Source organism: Aptenodytes forsteri, unplaced genomic scaffold, assembly GCF_000699145.1.
Source record: "Aptenodytes forsteri isolate BGI_AS27 unplaced genomic scaffold, ASM69914v1 Scaffold49, whole genome shotgun sequence".
NCBI lineage: Eukaryota > Metazoa > Chordata > Aves > Sphenisciformes > Spheniscidae > Aptenodytes > Aptenodytes forsteri.
This window is the reverse complement of record NW_008795125.1, coordinates 3,426,695-3,449,244: the sequence shown is the minus strand read 5'-3', so window position 1 is coordinate 3,449,244 and position 22,550 is coordinate 3,426,695. Positions and strand designations below refer to the sequence as shown.

The 22,550-nt window shown below is 40.3% G+C and overlaps 1 protein-coding gene across 1 annotated transcript in view; it reads left to right on the top strand.

The window, feature by feature from the left end:
* Positions 1-22,550, top strand: part of SAMD12 (sterile alpha motif domain containing 12) — a 190,359-nt gene that overhangs the window by 85,951 nt on the left and 81,858 nt on the right. The window contains exons 6-7 of the mRNA XM_009277250.1: positions 8,078-8,218; positions 19,358-19,429. Coding sequence (XP_009275525.1) covers positions 8,078-8,218; positions 19,358-19,429 — 213 coding nt within the window. The remainder of the gene's footprint in view (positions 1-8,077; positions 8,219-19,357; positions 19,430-22,550) is intronic.

The following is a 22,550-nucleotide window of genomic DNA, read 5'->3' as shown; positions in this document are numbered from 1 at the left end:
AGGGAAGTGGTGGAGTCCCCATCCCTGGAGGTATTTAAAAGACGTGTAGATGTGGTGCTTGGGGACATGGTTTAGTGGTGGACTTGGCAGTCCTAAGTTAATGGTTGGACTTGATGGTCTTAAAGGTCTTTTCCAACCTAAACGATTCTATGATTCTGTGATATAAGGATATGTGGTGCTCCCACTCAATTAAAGTATACAGTTAAATACTTTCTTGAAAATGTGTGGATGAGTCAAGGAGCAGGAATTGCTTCCTTTATTTATGGGAGGATTTGGGAGTCGGGAGACTCTTACTTCCGGAGAGGGATTTTTGCCTTTAGCGTGACTTTTCAAGATACCTGGACTGTTTGGAGCTGCTTGGGTGGAAGAAAGTATCTACGAGGGAGAGAGTAAGGGTACTTTTAAAATGCAGTCCCTAAAATGAGTATTCAAGATCCATGCTCTGTTAACTGACTGTCTTTTAGTACTTTTACATGACTTCACCATTACTGCAGGTTTGTTGTTTTCTTTCAATGGCATAAATCCAACATTGTTGTGACTGAAGAGATGGACATGCTTGAGCCTGTGTAGCAGGGCATAGGAGCCCCAAAGTTAGTGGTGGCTGGGGAGGAGCAGCTGGCAGTAGCTAGCTGGGAGAGGTCCTTGGGAAGAGCCAGGGCAAAACTGAGTGCCAGAAAGACATCTCCTAAGTTGGTGCGTTTTCGGAGACCATTGTTGAGCTGGAGATATATAGCTCAAAGGACTGTGTCAGAGTTAAGAGAATAGAAAATGACAGCATTATTTAACGGAATATGGAGGGAATTGGGAAAGGCAGTGCTAAGGTGAGAGGAAGCTATGCCAAACTAAGTAATCTGAGTTAAATAGCTTCCCAGATATATTACTGACCACTTAATAAGTTTGTCAGAAACAGACAAATTTAGAAACAAAGTCATGTCTTGATTGTTGCTAATTTTGTATTTGAAAATGCAGCTAAGTTAAAGATTGTGTTGTTACTTTTCTTTCATATCCTGTTCGTGATTGCGGTTCAGAAGTGTGGAGGAAGGGCAGAAAGGTGCAAGAGAACTGTGACCTGAGAGGGGTTTTATAGGTTATTGTAGATTTATTGGCAGCAGTAACAATAGTCATCACTTCCTCTTGTCAGAACTATAAACAGACATGATGTGAAGACAAAGGATGCAGATAATATTTGGAAAGTGCCTTTGTTTACATAGCTGTTTTTCTGAGTTTGATCAGACATTAATTGATCAGTATGACAGTGTTTTCTTTGAGAAACTTTACTGTACAGCTGGCCTCATCCAGATCCAGCAAATAATGAGTGAGAAAGAGCCAGAAAATAATCATATTCTTCTTTGATGATGTTAACAAATAAAGGCATGTCCAAAGCTAGTTTGATACATGAGCAAATGTCTTCCTGTGCTTTCCTGTGCTTCCACTGGAGCCATACTAGAGTCATGGGCCTCTCCCATTCCTGTGACTTACCAGAAAGTAATTCCTACAGCTCCATGGAGTTTTGCTGCATTTGTTAACAGGATGAGAAAGCACAAGAATGCTGGCTCTGATGATGGAGAACTTCCTCAGTTGGACATCTCTGATATTCATCAAGGTTAAGCAGTCTTCTTTGCTCCTTCTGGTCCCTATTGTTAGAAACTATTGTTCCCTCTGCTTTATTTCCGTACCAGTATGCCTTGTGTCTCCTATCTGTCTAAGCTGGTCCCCAGTTGAGTGTCATTCATCGTGTCAGAAGTACCAGGCAGCTACCAATAGCAATTCTGGGAGCTAATTCTTTGCCTAGGCTGGCAGCTGCCATTATGCTAGTAGGTAGACCAATAAAGTGTTTGCTGCGGTGGTGAGTCTGATGAAAAATGAATCCATTTTTACTTTTGAAGCGTGAGTCTTCCCTGATTAGTGAGATATTAGATAGCTGAAGTGGGGCAAAGAGGGTGGTAATGCAAGCTGCAGTTTACCAAGAGTCTGCACCAGTCTTAGGACTAAAATGATGAGTAAGACGAGCCAGAACTAACTGCTTTTGCAAGAAAAGCTATAGATTTGCCACAAGGCATTGATGACAAAGGGGCTGATGTGTCTGGTTGATTAGTGATGAGACTGGCATGAGAAGGAGAGACGTGCTCTTAAATTCTCATGTGGAAAGCAGAAAATCTAGGACTGTAGAAGATCTGATGGGTTATCAAGAACAGTGTCATGAAGTCATATCGAGTTTGCTCTGAAAATTTGATTGATTTCTGGATTGTGCTGCTTCTTTTACAAGATGTTTCTGAACCCAGCGTCGTCAATTGTATTCTTATCCATTTGTTCTCTTTTCAACGTAGTTCCTTAGTTTAATAGTTATTCTCTTTGCCTAATGTTCATCTTCCTCCACTGCCATCGTGAGGCCGTTTTCATTCTGTAGGTGACTATTCTTTTTCTTGCCTCCTCTCACAGTTTCACCATTCCTCACTATGAAGTCATAGCCTCTCTCTCTGCCTATTCTTGTTTGAATTCTTCTTTCCTGAGTATATCATGAGAATTTTATACTTGTGTCTCACCAGCACCTGAACAATGATATTAATGTCTGTGTCTCTGTCATGGAAATGTCTTACTTGATAAGTCCTGGGAGGCTTGTTTTTAAGCACTGAACTGAAAAGAAGCAAACAATCAGCCTATATAAGCAAGAGGAAAGCTGTGATCAGACTATTTCAAGTAGTGAAATAGTTCACCCAGTGAACTAGAATTATAAATATGTTTGTGGAACTAAAGAGGTACATGCAAAAGCAATATGTTTGAAATTGTTCTACTTCAAAACTAGAGAAGCACATTATTATCAATTAAGTAAGAATATCCTGTTGTGTCAACAACAATTTAAAATGGTGCTTGCAGCATTTAAGTATGAACTTGAAAAGTTTTCATCTTGCATAATTTAGGGGCTTAGTGAATCCCATGTTCCTGTTTTTCTAGGTTTGTCAGCTGGATCCATCCAGAAATATGATCAAAAGGCATATGACTGAAGTTTACAAATCATGGAAGCAACAGATAAGCTGAATGTTGAACTGTTAACCAAATACTGCAATGCAAAAACTAGAGAACACGTGAAGCAATTAATAAGAATTCAATATAAAACAGACAAAAATGGGCAGTGAGCTTCTGGAATTTGCTACCCTGGGAGGCTGCAGAGGCAGACAATATCAGGAAGATCAAAAAGACAAATTTATGGACATCAGGACAATAAATAGGTGCTAAAAATGCCATATTCTCTAATAACCCTAGTATAACAGTTCTGGATGCTAGCACGGTACAAAGGGAATGACTTCAGAAAGTAGCCCTCCCAATAGCTCTCCTGAAATATATCTCCTATTGCCACTCTGAATACAGGGCTGGGTGAGCTGTTGGTCTGGCATTAGGGCATCTTTTAATGTCCTTGTGTTCTCTGCCCTGTTCTTTGTTTCCTAGATTCTGTGCCCCATAGTAAGTAAACTGAATATCTTGTCTTGACATTCAGGTATACCTATCATATTGTACTCGGGAGACAAGATCACGTTTCTTGGCCGTATTTCGCACACATCATTTGTTCCCACTAGTGGTTTATCATTTTCATCAACTTTAAATTAGTCATAGTTTTCTTCAGGGTTTTGCATGAGACCAGCCTCTTACTAACTATGTGCTCTCATTTCTCGGTATTTCTTCAGTTCTTTCTACACATTTAATAAGTCCTTTCTTACCTATTCATTCACCTTCATTACAAGTGTACTTTCAAGGCTTCTCGCGTGGTGTCCCTCTAGATGTCTGTGAACTGGCAGTTGGCACAGCTTCACAGGCTCGGGGAGAAGAGCAGTAGGCTATACCAGTGCAGGGAGGTACAAGCATTTCTGATTAGGTACATCAGACTGTGCCACATTTCTTGCTCTAGGGCCAATGCCAACCTCATTGGACCAATGCTTATACTCATATTAATGTTCTGTGGCATGCAATGTTTCTCCCTCCGTTCAAATTTTCATCTAATCCCAGCTTGATCAAATGAGATCTGCAGCAGCTAAGTCATATTAGAAAAAATTAGGCCATCAATCCATTATTAAGCTGGAAAGTATTTTATATTCTGTGTCTGCCCTCGGGGTGTCTCAGAACATTCCACGGCTGATCTGTCCTGAGTATGAGAGGGCTGGGGTTTAGGTGCTAAAAGATGTGTACAGGTACTGAGGGAGTTGTGGGGTTTTTTAAGGCATTTGGTTTCCAGCCTTGCAGTTAGCTAGAGCCAAGGCCTAGGTATTTGTGACTGCGATCTTTATGGTTCTATTGGTCAAGGTGCTTTTGAAAAAAATCTCCTGATCTCTTGTGTGCGTGTAGCTGCTGCATCTAAGAGGTAGCGCCAGTTCTGTAGCGTTGGGAAATTTTCCTGAGATGTAGGTAAAGTTCCTTTACTTGTGTCCTAGCAAAGATCAGTGTACACTTTTAGAAAATGTTACGTTTGTTGCATGTTCTGCTCTTGACAATATATTCTATCCAGCACTCTCTGAAAACTAAAAGTCTATCCCCAATTTTTACTGTATAGCTGTCTCTCTGTTTTAAACTGTGATGCTTGCCAAAATGACTATCTTTTGTGTATGCTTACTAATTTCCTTCGTTAATCGTCTCTTTTTTAAAGAAAATAGATCTTTATCTTGAGATCCTTCATGCAGGTTGTTTCACAGAATCATAGAACAGGTGATGTTGGAAGGCACCTCTGGTGATCATCTAGTCCAATCCCCTGCTCAAAGCAGGGGCAACTACAGCAGGTTGCTCAGGACCTTGTTAGTCAGGTTTTGAATGTTTCCAAAGATGGAGACTCCACAACCTCTCTGGACAACTGGTTTCAATGTTCAATAAACCTTACAGAATTCTTAGCGCCAAATGATAACTCTTTCAGATATGTACGGTACAGGAAGCAAGACACTGAAGCATCCGAAATCATAAGCTGATTGTCAGGACGTTGGCCTTAGTAACTAATTGGCTTTGGTGACTGATCCAGGCATTAGCGATATCTTTTCAAAGGCATGACTTAGTACTAGAATAAAAAATTATTCCAGTTCTGACTTGGATGTTGTTGTTCTGAGTGTTGAGGGGGAAGAAAGTATGAGGAGGATTGAATTTTCTTAGTTCGGTTCACTTACTGCATTCTTGAAAAGCCACATTGGGATGTTTGCCTTCTCACCTCATCACTGCCTCAACATGTCACATTGGATTTGGTGCAAGAAAGAGTTAATTTAAGGCAACTTGTGCAAGCTGCTGCAGATAGTATGAGTCAAAGACAATTTTTTCCAATGGCATTGTGCTTTGAGCCTAAGGCGCAGAGGAACTGGCATGCCAGAAGTTGCAAAGAGAAGTCTCTGTTTTGTACACTCTCAACTTCCAAAGGCAGTGACTGGGGTAGAAGACCTATCTGAATATGAAACAAAGAGTTGCCCAGAGGAAGTAAAGAGTAATGACTATATCCATGGCCAAAAAGAGATGGAGGGCACTGGATGAGATGCATGGCCTCTGTCTGTCCTTTCACATTACTGTTGCTGACTCCCTGCCCTAAGATGACATGCATGTTGGCACTCTTTAAACTGATGACCTGTTTATATTTCGTTTGCTTTCAGTTGCTAGATTGACATTACAGACCATACTCTTGGACTGCTGTACATCCTTTATAAATTGCTTTAAGATGCTTTAGTGTGATAAGATGATATAAAAATTGAAGTCATTATTACTGTCTGTATCACCAGGGGAATTGGACAGCTGGCATTGATCTGTAAGAGACTAATTTCCATATTTTGTTATTACATTAACCCATAGAATTCTTCTTGTTTGTGATTTCAAAGAAAGTTTTCCTAATCAGAAGGTCATCCTCCATAGCGTGTAGTGCTTGAGAGGCATGGAAGGGCAGAAAATATATGAACCCTGTCATTTTTTATATGATCAATAACATCTTGCTTTGCTAATAGTAATATCCTGGTATTTTACATTGCATCATATCAAGATCCCACTAACCGCTTCCCAGAACCGCTTCTGGGTGAAATCTAGCAGTTAGTTGTCCTGGTTTCGGCAGGGATAGACTTAATTTCCTTCTTAGTAGCTGGTACAGTGCTGTGGTTTGGATTTAGGACCAGAACAATGTTGATAACACACCGATGTTTTAGTTGTTGCTGAGCAGTGCTTACACTAGTCAAGGACTTTTCAGCTTCCCATGCTCTACTGACTGAGAAGGCTGGAGGTGCACAAGAAGCTGGGAGGGGGCACAGCCAAACTGGCCAAAGGGACATTCCATACCCTGTGACGTCATGCTCAGTACATCAACTGGGGAAAGCTGGCCGGGGGGGCCGCTGCTCGGGGACTGGCTGGGCATCGGTTGGCAGGTGGTGAGCAATTGCACTGTGCATCACTTGCTTTGTGTATTATTATTATTGTTGTTGTTGTTATTATTGTATTTCAATTATTAAACTGTTTTTATCTCAACCCACGAGTTTTTCTCACTTGTGCTCTTCAAATTCTCTCCCCCATCCCACCGGGGGGGGGGAGGAGTGAGCGAGCAGCTGTGTGGTACTCAGTTGCCGGCTGGGGTTAAACCACGACGTTAGTGAAGGGTATACCGCTAACTGCTTGGTTTGGGGCAAATATTATGCGCCCCTTTAAATTCTTGGCATTTATCTTTAATTTTTTAATTAAAATAATTATAAAAATTCTGTAGTCGTTGCTGTTTTGTAAGCAAAGAGATTGAATAAGGGCCTTATCTTGCTGTGTTGAGTAACACTTTATGATGAGCTAAATTATACCATTCATCCAAAAGCCACAGTAATGGTAGCACAGAGGCTGCTGTGTTGCAGAGGGAGTAACTTGCTCTTTGCTATCTTCTTCTGGTTTCAGAATAAAGCCTGAGAAATCGAAGAAGGGATTTTTAATAATTAAAAAATGCTTACAGTCAGAACTAGAGGAAGTAAAAAGTTGAGTTTGTTTAAAAAAGTGAACCAAACAACATGCCGTTTTCCAAGGTAGCGTCAACATAGCTCCAGTGTGATTTGCTGATATTGGCCAGGGCACCTTTGGATAGCAAATGTATATACTGGGAATCAAGGGTCAGTAGAGGGCTGCAGGGCACTCCTCCCTGTACTAGCTTACGGCAGTGGTGAAGACCAAAGAAAGTAAGTTTTGGTTTTCTTCCTAAGGTAAAACTTTGCTTGATGCTTTGGTTCTCTGCTTGGTCCAAATACTTCCTTAGTGTTGGCTCAGCCAGTGTGCTGCCTTCCTCCTGTTTACATACAGCATAGCGATGCCCAAAAGATGGAGTCAGAGTTCCATTAGCAGAATCTGGGGCGTGTGGATTGTTTGATTTTCTTAACATCTACAATCTGCATGGGACTGTGGTTCAACATTACCCTAATGGTAAAGGTAAGTCACAAACTGGGAGTGATTGCCTGCAAAGACCAGGCTCCTTATAGTTGGGCAAACATCTTTTTCAGGAATGATTTAGATATAACTGATAGTCTGAAGGGAAATCTCTGGCTCTTTTTTCTGTTTTGCTGTGATAGGTTACTGTTGAGAGTGATTTTGAAGGCTGGTCCACGAAGTACAGGGCCCTCCTGAGAAATGGTGCTGTTACACTATAGGCATATCTGAATTGCAACAATATTCATCCTCAGTATATCTTAAATTTAGTAAATTGGTAAAATTCACTGGTGGTTTCTTGACAGTAATGTAGATGCTTGAAAATAAGTGAGGGTGTATTTAGGCACCTGGACCAATTGTAGACTTAGAGGGGATATCCTACCTTTGGGAGACCAGCTGGCACTTAAGAATGGCAATTGGTTGTCTAAAATGGCACAAGATACCTATTTTACATGCCTAAATGTCTCAGAAAGCACCAAAACAATACAGAAAATCAAAAGAAAAGGGAGGAGTGGAACATAGATCTCTGACAGTAAGGAAGTACCTAACTGATAAAACAATAACCTCTCAGACTGAGGTATTTCAGGGCTGAGAATTTTTTCTGCAGCAAATTATCCTGTCAGAGTGAGAACACTGCATTAATGGAGATCCTTGGGTGATTCTTCTTTTTGCCTTTTGCATCCAGGCCGTGCTTTGCTGAGACTTACTGACAAAAAGCTTGAACGAATGGGCATTGCCCAGGAAAGCCTGCGACAGCACATTCTGCAGCAAGTCCTTCAGCTGAAGGTGAGAGAAGAAGTCCGAAACCTCCAGCTACTTACACAAGGTATGAAAAATAATTTTGATATGGACAGTTATTGAGATCAGGTAGGAGAAGTTTGCCTGAGGACATAAAAGGTGACTTGATGTTCTCCTGCAAGAAATGATGCGTGAAAATGTCTCATAGATTCCACATGCTTTCCAAGTTGGGAACAAAAGGTAAAATAATGCATAAATAAATAGAGATGTTCAGCTGCCTGTTTTGCATGATGAATAAGCTCCATCTACAGCTTGATGGTAGTCTTACTTAACTGTCTGCTTACTAAGATGAAAATAATTAAATATAAAGGGCACAAGTAGTGAACATGCTGTCTTTACAGACGTTGTACATTTTGCATTAATTGTTTACTTTCAGTGTTAGATAAAAGAGTAATCTCTGTAACCTGTTTTATGGTAAGAGCTGTCAGTGGAAAATTACCTGTTAGACTCTGTTTTTTGCAGATGGCTGATTTGTTTTTCATGTTGGAGTAATTTTATTGACTTGAATAGAGTTGCTTCTAATTTATGCTGCTAAGAAAATGCGTAACTGGGCTCAATGTGGAGATCTTGATTAGAAGACAGGGAAGAAGGAGTAACAAAAAAGCTCATACATATTTTCCAAATGAGGTTAAGATGTTTTATAATTACTTGTGTTATTAGCTCTTTATTAAGGCTTTTTAACAGCTGTGGTAACATGGAAGAAAAGCAATCATTGTGGTAACAGTGTAAAGGAACATTTAGACATCCTCTATATATATCTGCAATACTTTCTCAATGTTAAATGTTGTTTGGTAGTCCAGTGAGATAGCATAAACTGCATACTTCTGTGGTGTTTTGGTTCAGTGCCCATTATATGTCACATCATATGAAAAAAATTGAGTTCTTCAGTACATGCAGTGTATTTTTAACAAAATGTCCTTCACACATGACATTATGTTCCTGATTAAGCGTTGCTCACTGTGTTTGGGGAAAAACTCTGATTAGTTGAGTAAGCTGTATTTTATCTGAAAGAGCTGATGTCTCAACTGAATTGTTCCTTCAGGCTTGGTGTCGTGTGGATTGTGATGAGGAGTATTAGGGCTCCTTCATTTCACCATGACCTGTGAATATGACCTCACCTCATCTTGTGTCATGTCAAAAGCAGTGCACATGCTGAAGCATCAGTGCCTTCCCCAGGTGTTTAGAGCTCTTCCTTTTCCCTTCATCCATTCATCCTTTCATCCATTATTCCTGCATCCTTTTCTCCACTGTTGGCCGGGTTCTCTCTTCCCCTACAGATGGAGTGTTACTTGAGAGTTTGCCAGACTGTGAAGTTCTGGTCACCAACCATCACTGTTTTAGGTCTGCTTATGGGAGTTGGGATTTTATTGATACGGGACAGTGAAGACCCAGTAGCTATAAATTTGGGTCAGCTGATCACCACAGTCCGGATAGATTTCTCCATAAACCTGTATTTGGCATTGAGGACTGTGCTTCCAGGCTTCTTCTTTATTGTTTCTCTCTGGTTCCCCTCTGGACACATCAACTGGTGTATGAGTCATGATCAGTCAGACAGTGGCAACTGCCATTTCAGAGAATTCAGGGCAGCATCCTTTGCGATTTATTCTTTGCCCATGCAGCTGAGGATACAATTTTGGACTTTGGTAAGAGCATGAATAAACACATGCTGGACTATAAAGGACAGTTCAGTGGTAGATGTACTGATGTGTGTTTAATGTAATCTCTCTCTGCCATGTAGAGAGAACATTGTTACTTAGTCTGATCATATAAAGGCATGCCATCATATGCTTTATGAAAGCTAGCACAAGCTTACAAAAACCTGGTGATCTGCAGCTCCTGCTGTCTTCCCCCGTAATGGTGCTGGCCATGGCGCTGCACTTCAGCTCCACTCCAGCCTTCTTAAATAGAGCTGAAGTTATGGGGCAGCACAACAGTCCATAAAACATTCCCCTGTGCAGCAGAGCTGTGTTAATCGTACGATCCCAGAGGTGGGGTGGGGGGTGAGTGATAGGATGATGACAGCAGTATTCCTATCCCTTTTCATCTCATTTACACCAAGTTGTAGTGTGTGTCTGTTGAAAGTGCTTGTTTGCAAGTACTACGGTTAAGATATAATTTCTCCACTACAGTGCAGTCTGTAAAGCTGTGTGTATGTCAGTTGTTCTCCGAAACTGGTTCTGTCCCCTTGCCCAGTTTCTTCAAACTGTGTCCACGCATGTTCTTATTATGGTTTATACGTTCCTAATCCAGGTTGTTACTGGAATAGCTTTCTGTAAGTGCTCTTCTGTTTTGGAGAACATTTGGATAACATTTTTTCTCTGAAAAGTAACACATTTGCATGCCAGCAGTTTCTTTCTTTTGGAAATTCCACTTGCAAAACGCAGGTCACAGCATAGCTATTGCTACACTGTCCTTTGCTGTCCTCCAAAAAGAGGGGGAAAAAGCCCTCTGTCTCTCAGTGCACAGCTCAGGAGATCATTAGGTGAAAGAAGCTGTTAAACCCCCTTTCTGAATTCATTTAGCACACAAGCTGGGTGGCAAGCAGTGAGGTCCTAATTCAGAGCCCATTGATGTCAGCGAAAAGACTTCCACTGACTTTAGTTCATACCCCAATTGAAGCTGGAGAAAACACGGAAAGTTTTAAAAAAGCATTATGTAATACTTATCAGATATTTTAAATGTTTTTGTGTTCTGTTGTCCACAGAGAAAGTTAACATCGTTTTAAAAACTCAGTAGAGAACTAGCATTCTTTTCTACTTCTGTTTCAGAAAATGGCTTTAAACCATTTCATTCTTCTTCATTCAGGACACACCATCCAGTCTGTTCTGGGGATCTTAAAGCCAGAATAGTACGTGATTGTGTAATTGAAGGCTTGTCCTGAGTTTTAGGAAGACTTTTCTTTGGAGTAAGAACTGCCTGATTGAAGCTATTATCAGCAGAAATGCTATTCCAGCCTCCACTAGGATAGAAGGGCACAGGCCCAACTACTGATCTGTGCTTTTTTCCCAGACTTAGTGATGTTGAGGAACTAATTTGACAAAATATCTTCCAATGTCTCTTGGGGAGAGCTGAACACTGTCGGAAACACCATTATTGTACTGTTACCGCTGTAAGCCTGAGTTGCAAGATCATTTTTAAAAAAAAGCCTTACATAACTACACAGAGAAGAAGTTATTTTGAGATTTTTCAATGCGAGTCCAGCTTTTGGCTAGCATAGAAGAGACTGTCCTCAAAGTGGTAGAACAGTGCTATGTGTGATTCTGAGCAAAGTATCCATAGACAGCAATCTGCTAATAGGGCTGAGCTTAAGAAACATTTTTGGATTTGGATTAAATGATACCTGCATTTAAGATGATGTTGGGCCCCCTCCTAAGCTCCTCTGTGAGTTTCATATAGGGCAAAGTGCTACTTGAATATACTGCTGGGCCACAGAATGTGCCAAATTTTCTTCAAAAAAAAAAATTTCTCCTGCTAGCAAAATGTGTTAGAGTAAGGCTTTATGCTTCATTGAAAATCATCACAGCTGTCGATACTTGTTGAAATTATTTCTTCAGTAAGTTTTCTGCTCATCCTGCACTGGTGCTTAGCTACTGAAAAACATATGTGACCAATGATAACCACGGTAAGACCGATTTTTTTTCTTTCTTCAATTTCCAAAATAGTCCCATTCAAAAGCTGTTATAGTACCCTAGCACTGTATTCTTCCAGGAAAGGAACTAGAGAGCCTTCAGAGATGCATCTCATCTTCTGAGGAAAGATGAAGTAAGAGCCATGTATTCTAGTGATGGATCATTCACTGGGTTTTAGAGGAATCTTGTAACAGAAACATTGCCTTCGGGGTCCATGTGGTGAGTAAACCAGGACCATGAAACCCCCCCCCAGCTGAAACGTATTATATAAGGATTTTTACAGCATTATCAGCCTCTTAATACTAGAGTAAAGGCAGGCTTGATCAACATTTGAGCTGTTTGGCACTGAACCCTCCCAGGCTGTCAGAAACATGAAAGCTAGTTCCTTCTCACCTTATCTGCTTCTTCCTTGTGAATGTTGAAGGTGGGAGGAACCTGAGCACTGCCATTCCAGCTTGCATCACCATGTCTGAGGAGGTTTGTTGTCATTTTCCATAATAAAAGCCTCGAAATACTAGACTCACTCCCACCTTCTGAATTCCCGCATATGAAGACCTTCCCTGTTGTGGTGGCTCCAGTACACAGCATGAATGATTGAGAGTTACACACCTGCCTAAAAAGGGATGTGAGTGGTCAGAAAATTTGAGAACATGGGACCTTGCCAAGCGCGGAACTGGAAGGTCATTTGGAGTTATGAGAAGATGAATGCAGTTTGCTCTCCCCCTGCTGTGTAGGCTTTATGGATACAGTAATATCTGAAATGCTGTTGCCTACTGTCTTTCATGTCCCTTGAAGAAGTGTTGCTTCAGATCAGCACATTTCTTTGTCATCACTGTAAAGAAGTCAGAACAACTGAGGTTTGTGGTAGAGGGTCATCCTGTTACACTTCCAGTATGTACTATTTTCTTTCCTGAGTATGTTCTGGACTCAAGGTTTTGGCATCCGAGGAATCATGAGTTCCTTCCGCCAGAAATACTCTTTTTCTTCTCTGTAAAAAACAGCAGATGTTGCCTGTGTGAACACTCCAGGTAGGCAGTGTGTTCGCCTTCCCAGGCAGCTGGCGGGGGAAGTGTGTAACACTTGAGGAATCTGTTTCATGTCCCTGTGGTGGTGTTCAGAGGCGTGCGGTATTTGAAATGTTGACTGTCCTCTTACCAGGCACCCGTTTCTTTTGTTTTCATTATCTTGACCTCACCTTTTTCTTTTCCCGAACCCTGAAGCTTCCAGCTAATCAGGAAGGGCCTTTCTTCTTATAGCACAAATTACTATGCAAATGTTTCTTGCATATGCTGCATACATGGCCTCTATCCAAGGCACAGAAAAAAACACTTGATATTTCAGAAGAGCTCCAGCAAACGTAATTCCCAGCTGATTTCCTTTGCTCTATGCTCCTGTTATACTCCAAAATCTCTGAGAGACCTTGTGAGTTGAAGACAACATATAGCATGGAAACACTGTCAGAAATTACCCAGAAGTAGTAGTTTATCCCTTATCATAGCATCAAAACTGTGTTCCAGGACCCAACATGCTAAATTGCCTGATTATAGGTAAAGAAATCTTAACGTTCTTCTTGATATGGGTTTATTTTCACTATATGTCCATATCCCTCAAAAAGCTCAAGAAGTGGGCCCATGTGAACCTCATGAGGTTCAACAAGGCCAAGGGCAAGGTCCTGCACCTGGGTCAGGGCAACCCCCGGTATCACTACAGGCTGGGGGATGAAGGGATTGAGAGCAGCCCTGCCGAGAAGGACTTGGGAGTACTGGGGGATAAAAAGCTGGACATGACCCAGCAATGTGCGCTCGCAGCCCAGAAAGCCAAGCGTATCCTGGGCTGCATCAGAAGAAGCGTGGCCAGCAGGTCAAGGGAGGTGATTCTGCCGCTCTCCTCTGCTCTGGTGAGACCCCACCTGGAGTACTGTGTTCAGCTCTGGGGCCCCCAACATAAGAAGGACATGGACCTGCTGGAGCGGGTCCAGAGGAGGGCCACGAAGATGACCAGAGGGCTGGAGCACCTCTCCTGTGAAGGCAGGCTGAGAGAGTTGGGGTTGTTCAGCCTGGAGAAGAGAAGGCCCCGGGGAGACCTTAGAACAGCCTTCCAGTACCTGAAGGGGGCCTACAAGAAAGCTGGAGAGGGACTTTTTACAAGGGCGTGTAGCGATAGGACAAGGGGTAATGGCTTTAAATTGAAAGAGGGTAGGTTTAGATTAGATATAAGGAAGAAATTCTTCACTCTGAGGGTGGTGAGGCACTGGAACAGGTTGCCCAGAGAAGTTGTGGATGCCCCATCCCTGGAAGTGTTCAAGGCAGGTTGGACGGGGCTTTGAGCAACCTGGTCTAGTGGAAGGTGGCCCTGCCCATGGCAGGGGGGTTGGACTAGATGATCTTTAAAGGTCTCTTCCAACCCAAATTATTCTATGATTCCTTTTACTCCTTTCCATTGTATGTCCTTTACCACTGTAGGAATCATAGCTCTGGTACTTAACACTGCTCTTCCAAGACTGTAAAACGACTTTGCTACCATCCGTTAGCGTACAAAAGAGCAGTCTGTTGTATTTTTCCCACTCCCAGTCAAGGACATTTGCAGCACTTAGAAAGGATGTAGGCTCTGGAGTCAGAAGCCGTAGTTGTTCCTGAGAGGTTTTTCAGACTTTAGGCACTGTTAAGACTTCTGAAAATCAATTTTTTCAGGTTACAAGTATGCACTGAGGGGTTCTCTATAGTTTTCATTTGTTTTAGCTGAAGCAGAATATCATAAGTGGAGTGTGTATCTGAGTGCAGATAAAATGTTTAAAATGCATGCATCAGTGACGATAAATATCAAATTCCATCTATGGCATCAGTTATTTGAATTTCATGTGGCTGGTTTCTAACCTGAAGAATATACTTTGCAGTGCAATCAGTGGTCCCTGGGAGACCATTGAATTACTATGCTTCTGTTACTTACCTTTTAGCTATTGCTGTGATGCTAATACATATTCATATCAAATAACCGAGTGATTCGGCTGACAGGTAAAGTAAGTTCCAATACACTGGACAATACATTGTAATGCACTCTGGATGGGTTTAGCACAGAATTGTCCTTCAATATGCGTAGCATATTAGTTTGGAGTATGAATAAGGAAACATGTATGCAGCTATGAAATTTGTATTGATGAACCTCTATGGCAAGATTTTAGCTGTATAATATTATGATGTGCTGGCATTTTTATGTGTTTCTATAAATAATATTGCTACTCAGTCTACTGGGAATGTAGTATTAGCTGTTTTCTATGATTGCAAGGACATGATTGCAGTTGTCTGGTTTTCTTATTATTTTATTAATGTTGATTTTTTTTCATTCCTGGTTTTCAAATTTCTCAGAAGTCAGTCTACTGGAAAATTTGGTCTGGAAAGTTTAGTTCTTCTGAGCTAATGCATACCCAAAACTGTCTTACATGTTTGATAAATAGATATTACATATATATATACACACACACATATGTATGTACATATTTCCTCACTCATGTGTAAATTGGAAAGAGAAAAAACAATTTTCCTCAAGGTTTAAGAAAAAAAAATAAAATACTGCTGTTTGTGTTGCAACCAGTCATGAAAGACTTTCAACTAAAAAGGAAAGTTTTGAGTAGTCAGAGGCTGTGATTTAGCAACAGCTGTTTGTGATCAGTGCCAGTAGAAATCACTTGTTTTCACCCAGACGAAAAGAACAGGCTGGTAAAAGGGATTCCAGGAATAGGTACAGTCTTTCACACAGAGTTTAAATAAATCAAGTGTACGTATTGTAAGATGGTGCCATTTACAATGTAACATATTTGTCATTTCTAATGAGATTTTTCCAGAAATCGGACATAGAATAAAATTAGGGTTAATAGTTGTTTTGGAAAGGAATTGAGGAAATCTGAGCCCTAACTATAGTTCCGACCCCGTAGAAAGTACATAGAAATTTTCACTGCCGGGCTTCTGGTTCAAAACCTGACTGTCTTCATCAGCTAACACCTTTATGGTCAAACTGAGTGGATAGTGTTGGAAATAAGAAGAGAAGAAATGCGGTTCTCGGTCGGATCCAGTATCCCTCTGTCCCAGTACTCTGCCTCTGGCAGCAGCAGATGCTGTTTAGGCAGAGCCCAGAACCCTGGCCCCTCTTTGTGGTCCTATTCCCTTGGGCTCCCCAGCATCCAGAATTGCTGTTAGGAAGAGTACTTCCCTGCCTAATTCTTTCAGTATCCATTGAGTGTCTGTCTCACTCTGTCATGAAACAAGTTGTTCACAAGTTTTTTTACAAACTAGAATATAGTCACTGGCAGCCTCAGTGGTGCCGAAAGTGCCAAAGCCTAACTTGGCGTGCCTTCAGTTGGGTATGTATCTTCTGCCTTCCACAGAGACTCTAAGCAATCCTACTATCGTGCACACAATAGCAGCTACACATCCTCTGTATTTCAGATACACCAGTCACACCTCAGACACATCAGATGAATTGTGCCTGTTACTCTCCATTGATTATTATAGAAGCTCAGGATGACTGCCAGATGTATTTGTCTACATGGTAGATGACTAAACTTAGGTGAGATCAATTCCCACTCGCTATGCCTAGATGTAAACTCCTATGCTGAAAAAAGTTGGTCTGAAAGCTGGATGAATTGCCCTCTTCACTCAGATGAGTTTTGGTAACACCATCTTTCTGATTTTATGAAACTGGTGTTGCTGACGCCTTCATGAATGCATTCTGTTAGAAAAGTGTTTTACCATATTGGCACTTTTAACAAAAATGAAAGTCACTTAAAGCCTTTTTGAGAATATAGAATAAAGTTTTGCTGTTTTGAATCCCTGAAGGTGAATGTTGCCAAATAGTTCAAAAGTATTTTTCTTCCTGTTGTTACTAGCATTTATGGCCTGTGCAATAAGGATTTATAATTACTGGAAAGATTCAAGGGAGGCAGGAGAAAAACCCTCTCCTTTTATGCCTTTGTAAAGTTGCTTTTCTAAGTTGTGTAAGAAGAACCTGTTTTATTTAAAAGCTTCTCTTTTTTCATTCACATTCTTTAAAAGCCTTTCTGTAATGTAATTTTAAAAATGAATGTGGTTCTATTCAAATAAAAGTTTACTCTTAATGGCTTTTATGCTTCATATGATAGAGCACCTTCATTTACCTAGTTATACATAGGCAGTCAGCATTGTTATGAACTGTTTCTTTATTACTAAGCAGTATGCAGATCTCTGGCATCTTCCACAAAGGAAAAGGGTGGGATTTTTTTAAACTCTTTATTTGACATGATCATAAAGCATGGGTACTAGCCCAGTGTTTTACGACATGCTCAAGTATAATTAATAATTTTAACTATGCTGGTTCCCTCTTCAGATCAATATTATAGAATTTTTCCAGTCACTATTTGAATGGATTTTAATTGAAATTGATTCCCTATAAAATAATAAATTGAAGTGTATTAACAATGATCTTGTGGTCCTTGACGTTAAGGAGTTCTGAATTCTAACAAAATTCTGAACAGTTTTCAAAAAATACCCAATTTTCCTCTATGCAGCCTGACTATCATAAAGCACCTGTAGTTTTTTTTTTATTTAAGTGCTAATTCCAACAGATGACAGCATAAATACAGCAGCCTTGATTTGCAACATGAATGTGAATGGAAATGTGGCAGGGAATTATTGTGTTTTAAATAACCTATTTTTCTGTTTGCAGCTCAGCTACAGCTGTATTGTGTGATCCTAACATTTAAATATATACTGTTATGCATAGCGCTACCTTCAAAGTTTTTATCAGTAAAAATACTTCCCAGTCACCTGACATTGAAAGTTATCTGTACAAAGAAAGGATGCATTGAGAAAATCTGCAGTGAGTAGCTCCATAAGAACCTCAGTGTTTTGCCAAAGGTATCACCTGTAAGGGCATCGGGTCAGTCTTTGTTTTTCTCAGTGTAAGAGTGACGGGTTGAGTTTTAGGCAGTATGTACATGGCAGTACCACACAGTTCTGAAGCTCCTCAACCATACTAAGGTTTCATCCACATCCTAGAGCTTATTCTCAGTTAAGCTTATCCACATAGTTGGAAGAGTAGTTGGTTTACATACATTTGGCTTCTACAATGACTTCAACCTGAAGACAAGCTGATTAGAAAATAGCCAGACTCAGGAACGCACACGTCATTTTATATCCAGACAGCCTGGTATAAAATGTCAGGACTCTGATCTCGCATACTCATTCAACTATACAAGAGGGCCGGAGCTCATCCTCAGGAACTGTAGGTATAAGCAAGTTAGAGACTTTTGCATGCGAACAAAAAGGCATGTCAAGGTTCCCCATGTCTGAGAGCAGTCTGAAGGCATATACATTGACATGGTCTTACAGTTTTGAGTCCTCTCCACTAGAAATAGGATTCAGATCTTCCCAGTCAGTTCATCTGGGACACCCAGCTGCCATCAGCTGGCATTTGATGATGTGAGATGGAGTTGAAACAGTTGAAGTTGGGCCTTAGAACAAGTGATTTTGCCATATTCTTTCATTCTTTACTGAGACCAGTTGGGAGGCTTACTGTCAATAACGTCAGCCGGCAGACTCTGAAGTTAAGTTCTTCTTTGTTGTGTTGAGAGAGCACTGTTGTGTAGGACTTTCAGGAGCTGGGTTTTGAGAGAAAGACCTGAAAGAAAAAAAGGTCTTGCACAGCAAAAAGAGGGAGGAGTTCTTCTGTTGTTAAAACTTATTCTCCAAAGTCCTCTAAGCTGCATGGTTCTTGTTTTCTTTTCTCTTCAGTGTATGTTGGAGGTAGACATGGAGACGGAATGGTAATCACATTTCCTTCTTTCTTTAAAGTATTAGGTCATTCCAGTCTTCTCAAGAAATAAAGAGGAAAGCCTTCTTTCTTACTCTATTTCTTTTTGTCTTTTATTCCTTTAAGAAATCCCAAGTAACTGAGGATTGTTGTTAAAGTTGGGCCAAGAGATTAATATCTCCTCCTCTAGTTTTCTTTTGTTGATTCTTCTTTAGCCTGAGTGTTTAAAGGGCTGATTAGACTACAGTTGTCTGGTGAGGAATTTCTTTAGCTCGTTCCAGATAGTGTAGCTACGTGAAACACTTTTCAGCCATTCCTTGTGATTTTCTGTCATAAGGTGCCAAGATGGTCCAGCCGTATTTAAAGAATTTTGGATGCTGGAAGAAACAATCAGCATCGTCTTAGACAATGGACTGGCTTTTAAAAGTGTCAGGTAATTAAGGATGCAGATAGACCTTTGAAAATTCCTGACGCTGATCACTCCCACGGTGTCACAGCAGTTATAATTCTCGGTCCAAACTTTAAAGACTTTGAAGCAAACAAACTGTATTTCAGATGAAAGGGACAGGAAAGAGGAAGGGAGGGATAGTCCTACCTCTAAAGCTCCACTGACAAATCAGTTGTCACCTGTGTAGTTTCTGAATGCGTCTTTCTCTAGACTCTAAAATTGCTTTAATGTGTCCAGCAGTGCAGCTGCCATCCATTCTGTTACAGCTGTTGACTGTGACACTAACCACTGATATTGTTGACTTTTGTAGATCTCTACTTAAACCTGGAGCATGGTTTTTTGAGGGTCATAGAAAAGCAGCCAGTCCTTACAGCCCATCAAGGTAATGAATGTCTTTTTGCTGGGATGTATCTTCATAAGATGAGACAACTATGAGCTTTTTTTGTCTTTTTCTAGAAATGTTTCCTTTAGGTGTAGAGTTTTTTTCAACTATCATCATGAAAATAGTATTTTATTTTCTTCTAATCCTAATAAGCTCTTTCTGAGTGAATTGTTATTGCTTACTGATATTTGCTTGCTAGAGTTGTTTGTTGATAAATTTTCTTTCTCCCTTCTTAAGTATCAGCTGCTGTGATAAGCACTAAAATGTGTGAGCATTGCTTTGTCAGCAACTCATGTTTTCCTTTATTATACTGTTACTGCTATTCTTGAGATCTCTTTGGTTCTCTCTAGTAATGGGAATGTCACTGTGGGAATTTTACTGTACTTCTACATGGCTTAGCTGATCACATGATAATTCTGGTATAAGAATATATGTTTTACTGATTTATTCAGTGTTTTCTCCTGATCCAAATGATCAAAACTCAGGGTATTTAGGTGAGGAATGTAAACAGATGCTGGGACCAGAAGAGAGGAATCCTTTTATCAAGGATGTCTCTAGGAATTAGGAGCACCTAAAGCTAGTGTCTTCTTTAAGTTTCTGCTGCTTATAATTAATTTGGCTAGAGTCTTTGGGAAAGTCTTTAGCTGACTTAAAACTTGATCCATACTCTTCATGCACACATTCTGTATCAATTCTAGTACAGCGAGCAAATAGCAAGAGTAGCTACTCTACTAAGAAGAATGTAAAATTATGTCTACCACCAGCTATGGGTTGATTTTACCCCAGTTATCTTCCTTTGAAAATCTGAGACCTCAACTTTGTTCTTGGTCCTGTGAGGGCAAATGAAGGAGTAATGCTCCATTGATTTCAGCGAAATGTGAAACTAGTTAAAATGAGAACAGGATCAACCCCATTTTCCCTCTACAGCATGAGACTATAAAGCCCATTCAAATCAATGAAGGGTACCAATGACTTTGCTGACCTTTGGATCAAATCCATAAACCTTTTTGGTAACTTAATTAAAACCACAAATACAGAAACATGTGTTCTGTTCTCTAACCCAACACAGGTCTTTCTAAAATTGAAAAATATGATTTATAAAAATAAATTTTATTCTATCAAAAATACAATTTTGATTTTATTCTCTTTAGAACTCTCTTCTTAACTATATAAAGCCTATTTTTCACTTGGTCTCAAAATCTCTTTTGATGATGTGCACTGCCTATGTTACTTGCAATCCTAATTTCATAATCACTGTTGAAAATGAAACCCACAAAACTTGCTTTTATCTTACTCTTTTTATTCATGTTCTTTACTAAAATGACATAATCAAAGATAAAAACAAATATACTGTCTTTTAGCTTGAGCAGGTTGAAGTGTCTTTGTCGCATCTTACATTAGCCAGCTAAAAGTTAGGTGTCTGGTTGAACTCATTCCTCGCATTCCTAAAATAATCAAAGAGCAACAACAACCACCTCCAGAAATAATCTGTGCCCTTCTAAAACAGATGCCCATGATAGGTGCAATGCATTGCCCTCTGGAGGTTCCTGCCTCTGTCAGTTGGAGGACTCGCCATCTAATTTGGGATAGCTAAAATTAAACAGAGGAAAAGTAGGCAGTAGCTTTTCCCATTTTTTGCTTCTGAGCATGAAGCATATAACAAGTGATGTTACCCACTTTTAATTTGCTACCAATCTTCCACTACCTTAGTATATTAATTTTATTGTCTTTATCTGTACCTGTTAGCAGAATTTGGTTATGCTATGCCCTTAAATTGCTTTTTTCTGCTACAATTGATAACATCGTCTTTCATACTCTATTACTTTCTGTGAACATTTTTTTAACTGAGCTAACTACTGCTCACTGGTAGTAGCATTAAAGCACCAACCAAAAAGGCTAAAAAGAATGAGTTACAAGTTCTGGGTTAAGAGGTTTTGGGGTTGTTTTCTTACTTGTAATTTAAATGGTCCTTTAGTCTGAAGCAGACAAGCACTCATTTTATATATTGTCTTGGGATAGGGTTATAACTTACCTGTGCTTTGGCAATTTTTCTCAGACGTGAGTGCTTTAATAACTGCAGTTAGACAGATCCTAGTCCTCTGAACCCAGACCTACTTTAAAAATAGGGACATCTAGATATTAAATATTAAACCATTATTATTATTATTATTATTATTATTATTATTATTATTATATATGATTGTGGCTTTTGTTGTCTCTGCGGAGCTGGGTCCAGTCTTACACAGGAAGGCCAGGACCAGGCTGAGAGCTCCAGATGAAATACTCATTGGGAATTGAACTTTTGCTTTAAAATTCAGAAAAGTTATTGAAAACTACTTCCCTTTCATGTAATTAATTAGTACAGGCAATGAAGGTGTAAGTCTCTTGAAAACCATGAACTGCATAGTTTCAATTAAATAGAAAGGCTGGTAAAACCTATCCAAAAATGACTTGAAACAATAACACAGAAGAGTGACTGAAAAACCAAGCTTCTTCATAGGTCTTTTGTTTGGTTTCTGTGTCTCCCTTAAAGCTCTCTTGCATTCTCATGCAGCTCGTTCGTTTTATTGAATGCTAAAGCCTTTTACCATCTGCCAAAAGGTTTTATTTTGGGGTTTCCTCTAATGTGGGAGGGTGGTTTCCTCCTTCCCTTCGTGCTAGTTTCATTGCTATCTTTAGGACTCAGAGCTTACTGGAGACCTTCCTGTCTCCCTTTTATTACACAGTCTCCTCCTTCCTTGCTGCAAATGCTTGTGGAAGTGCTCACCAAGTCACTTTCCATCATTTATCAGCAGTCCTGGCTAACCGGGGAGGTCCCAGATGACTGGAGGTTAGCAAATGTGATGCCCATCTACAAGAAGGCCGGAAGGAAGGATCCAGGGAACTACAGGCCTGTCAGTCTGACCTTGGTGCCAGGGAATGTTATGGGAGCAGATCATCTTGAGTGCCATCACGCGGCACATACGGGACAACCAGGTGATCAGGCCCAGTCAGCATGGGTTCATGAAAGGCAGGTCCTGCTTGACTAACCCGATCTCCTTCTGTGACCAGGTGACCCACTTAGTGGATGAGGGAAAGGCTGTGGATGTTGTCTACCTAGACTTTAGTAAAGCCTTTGACA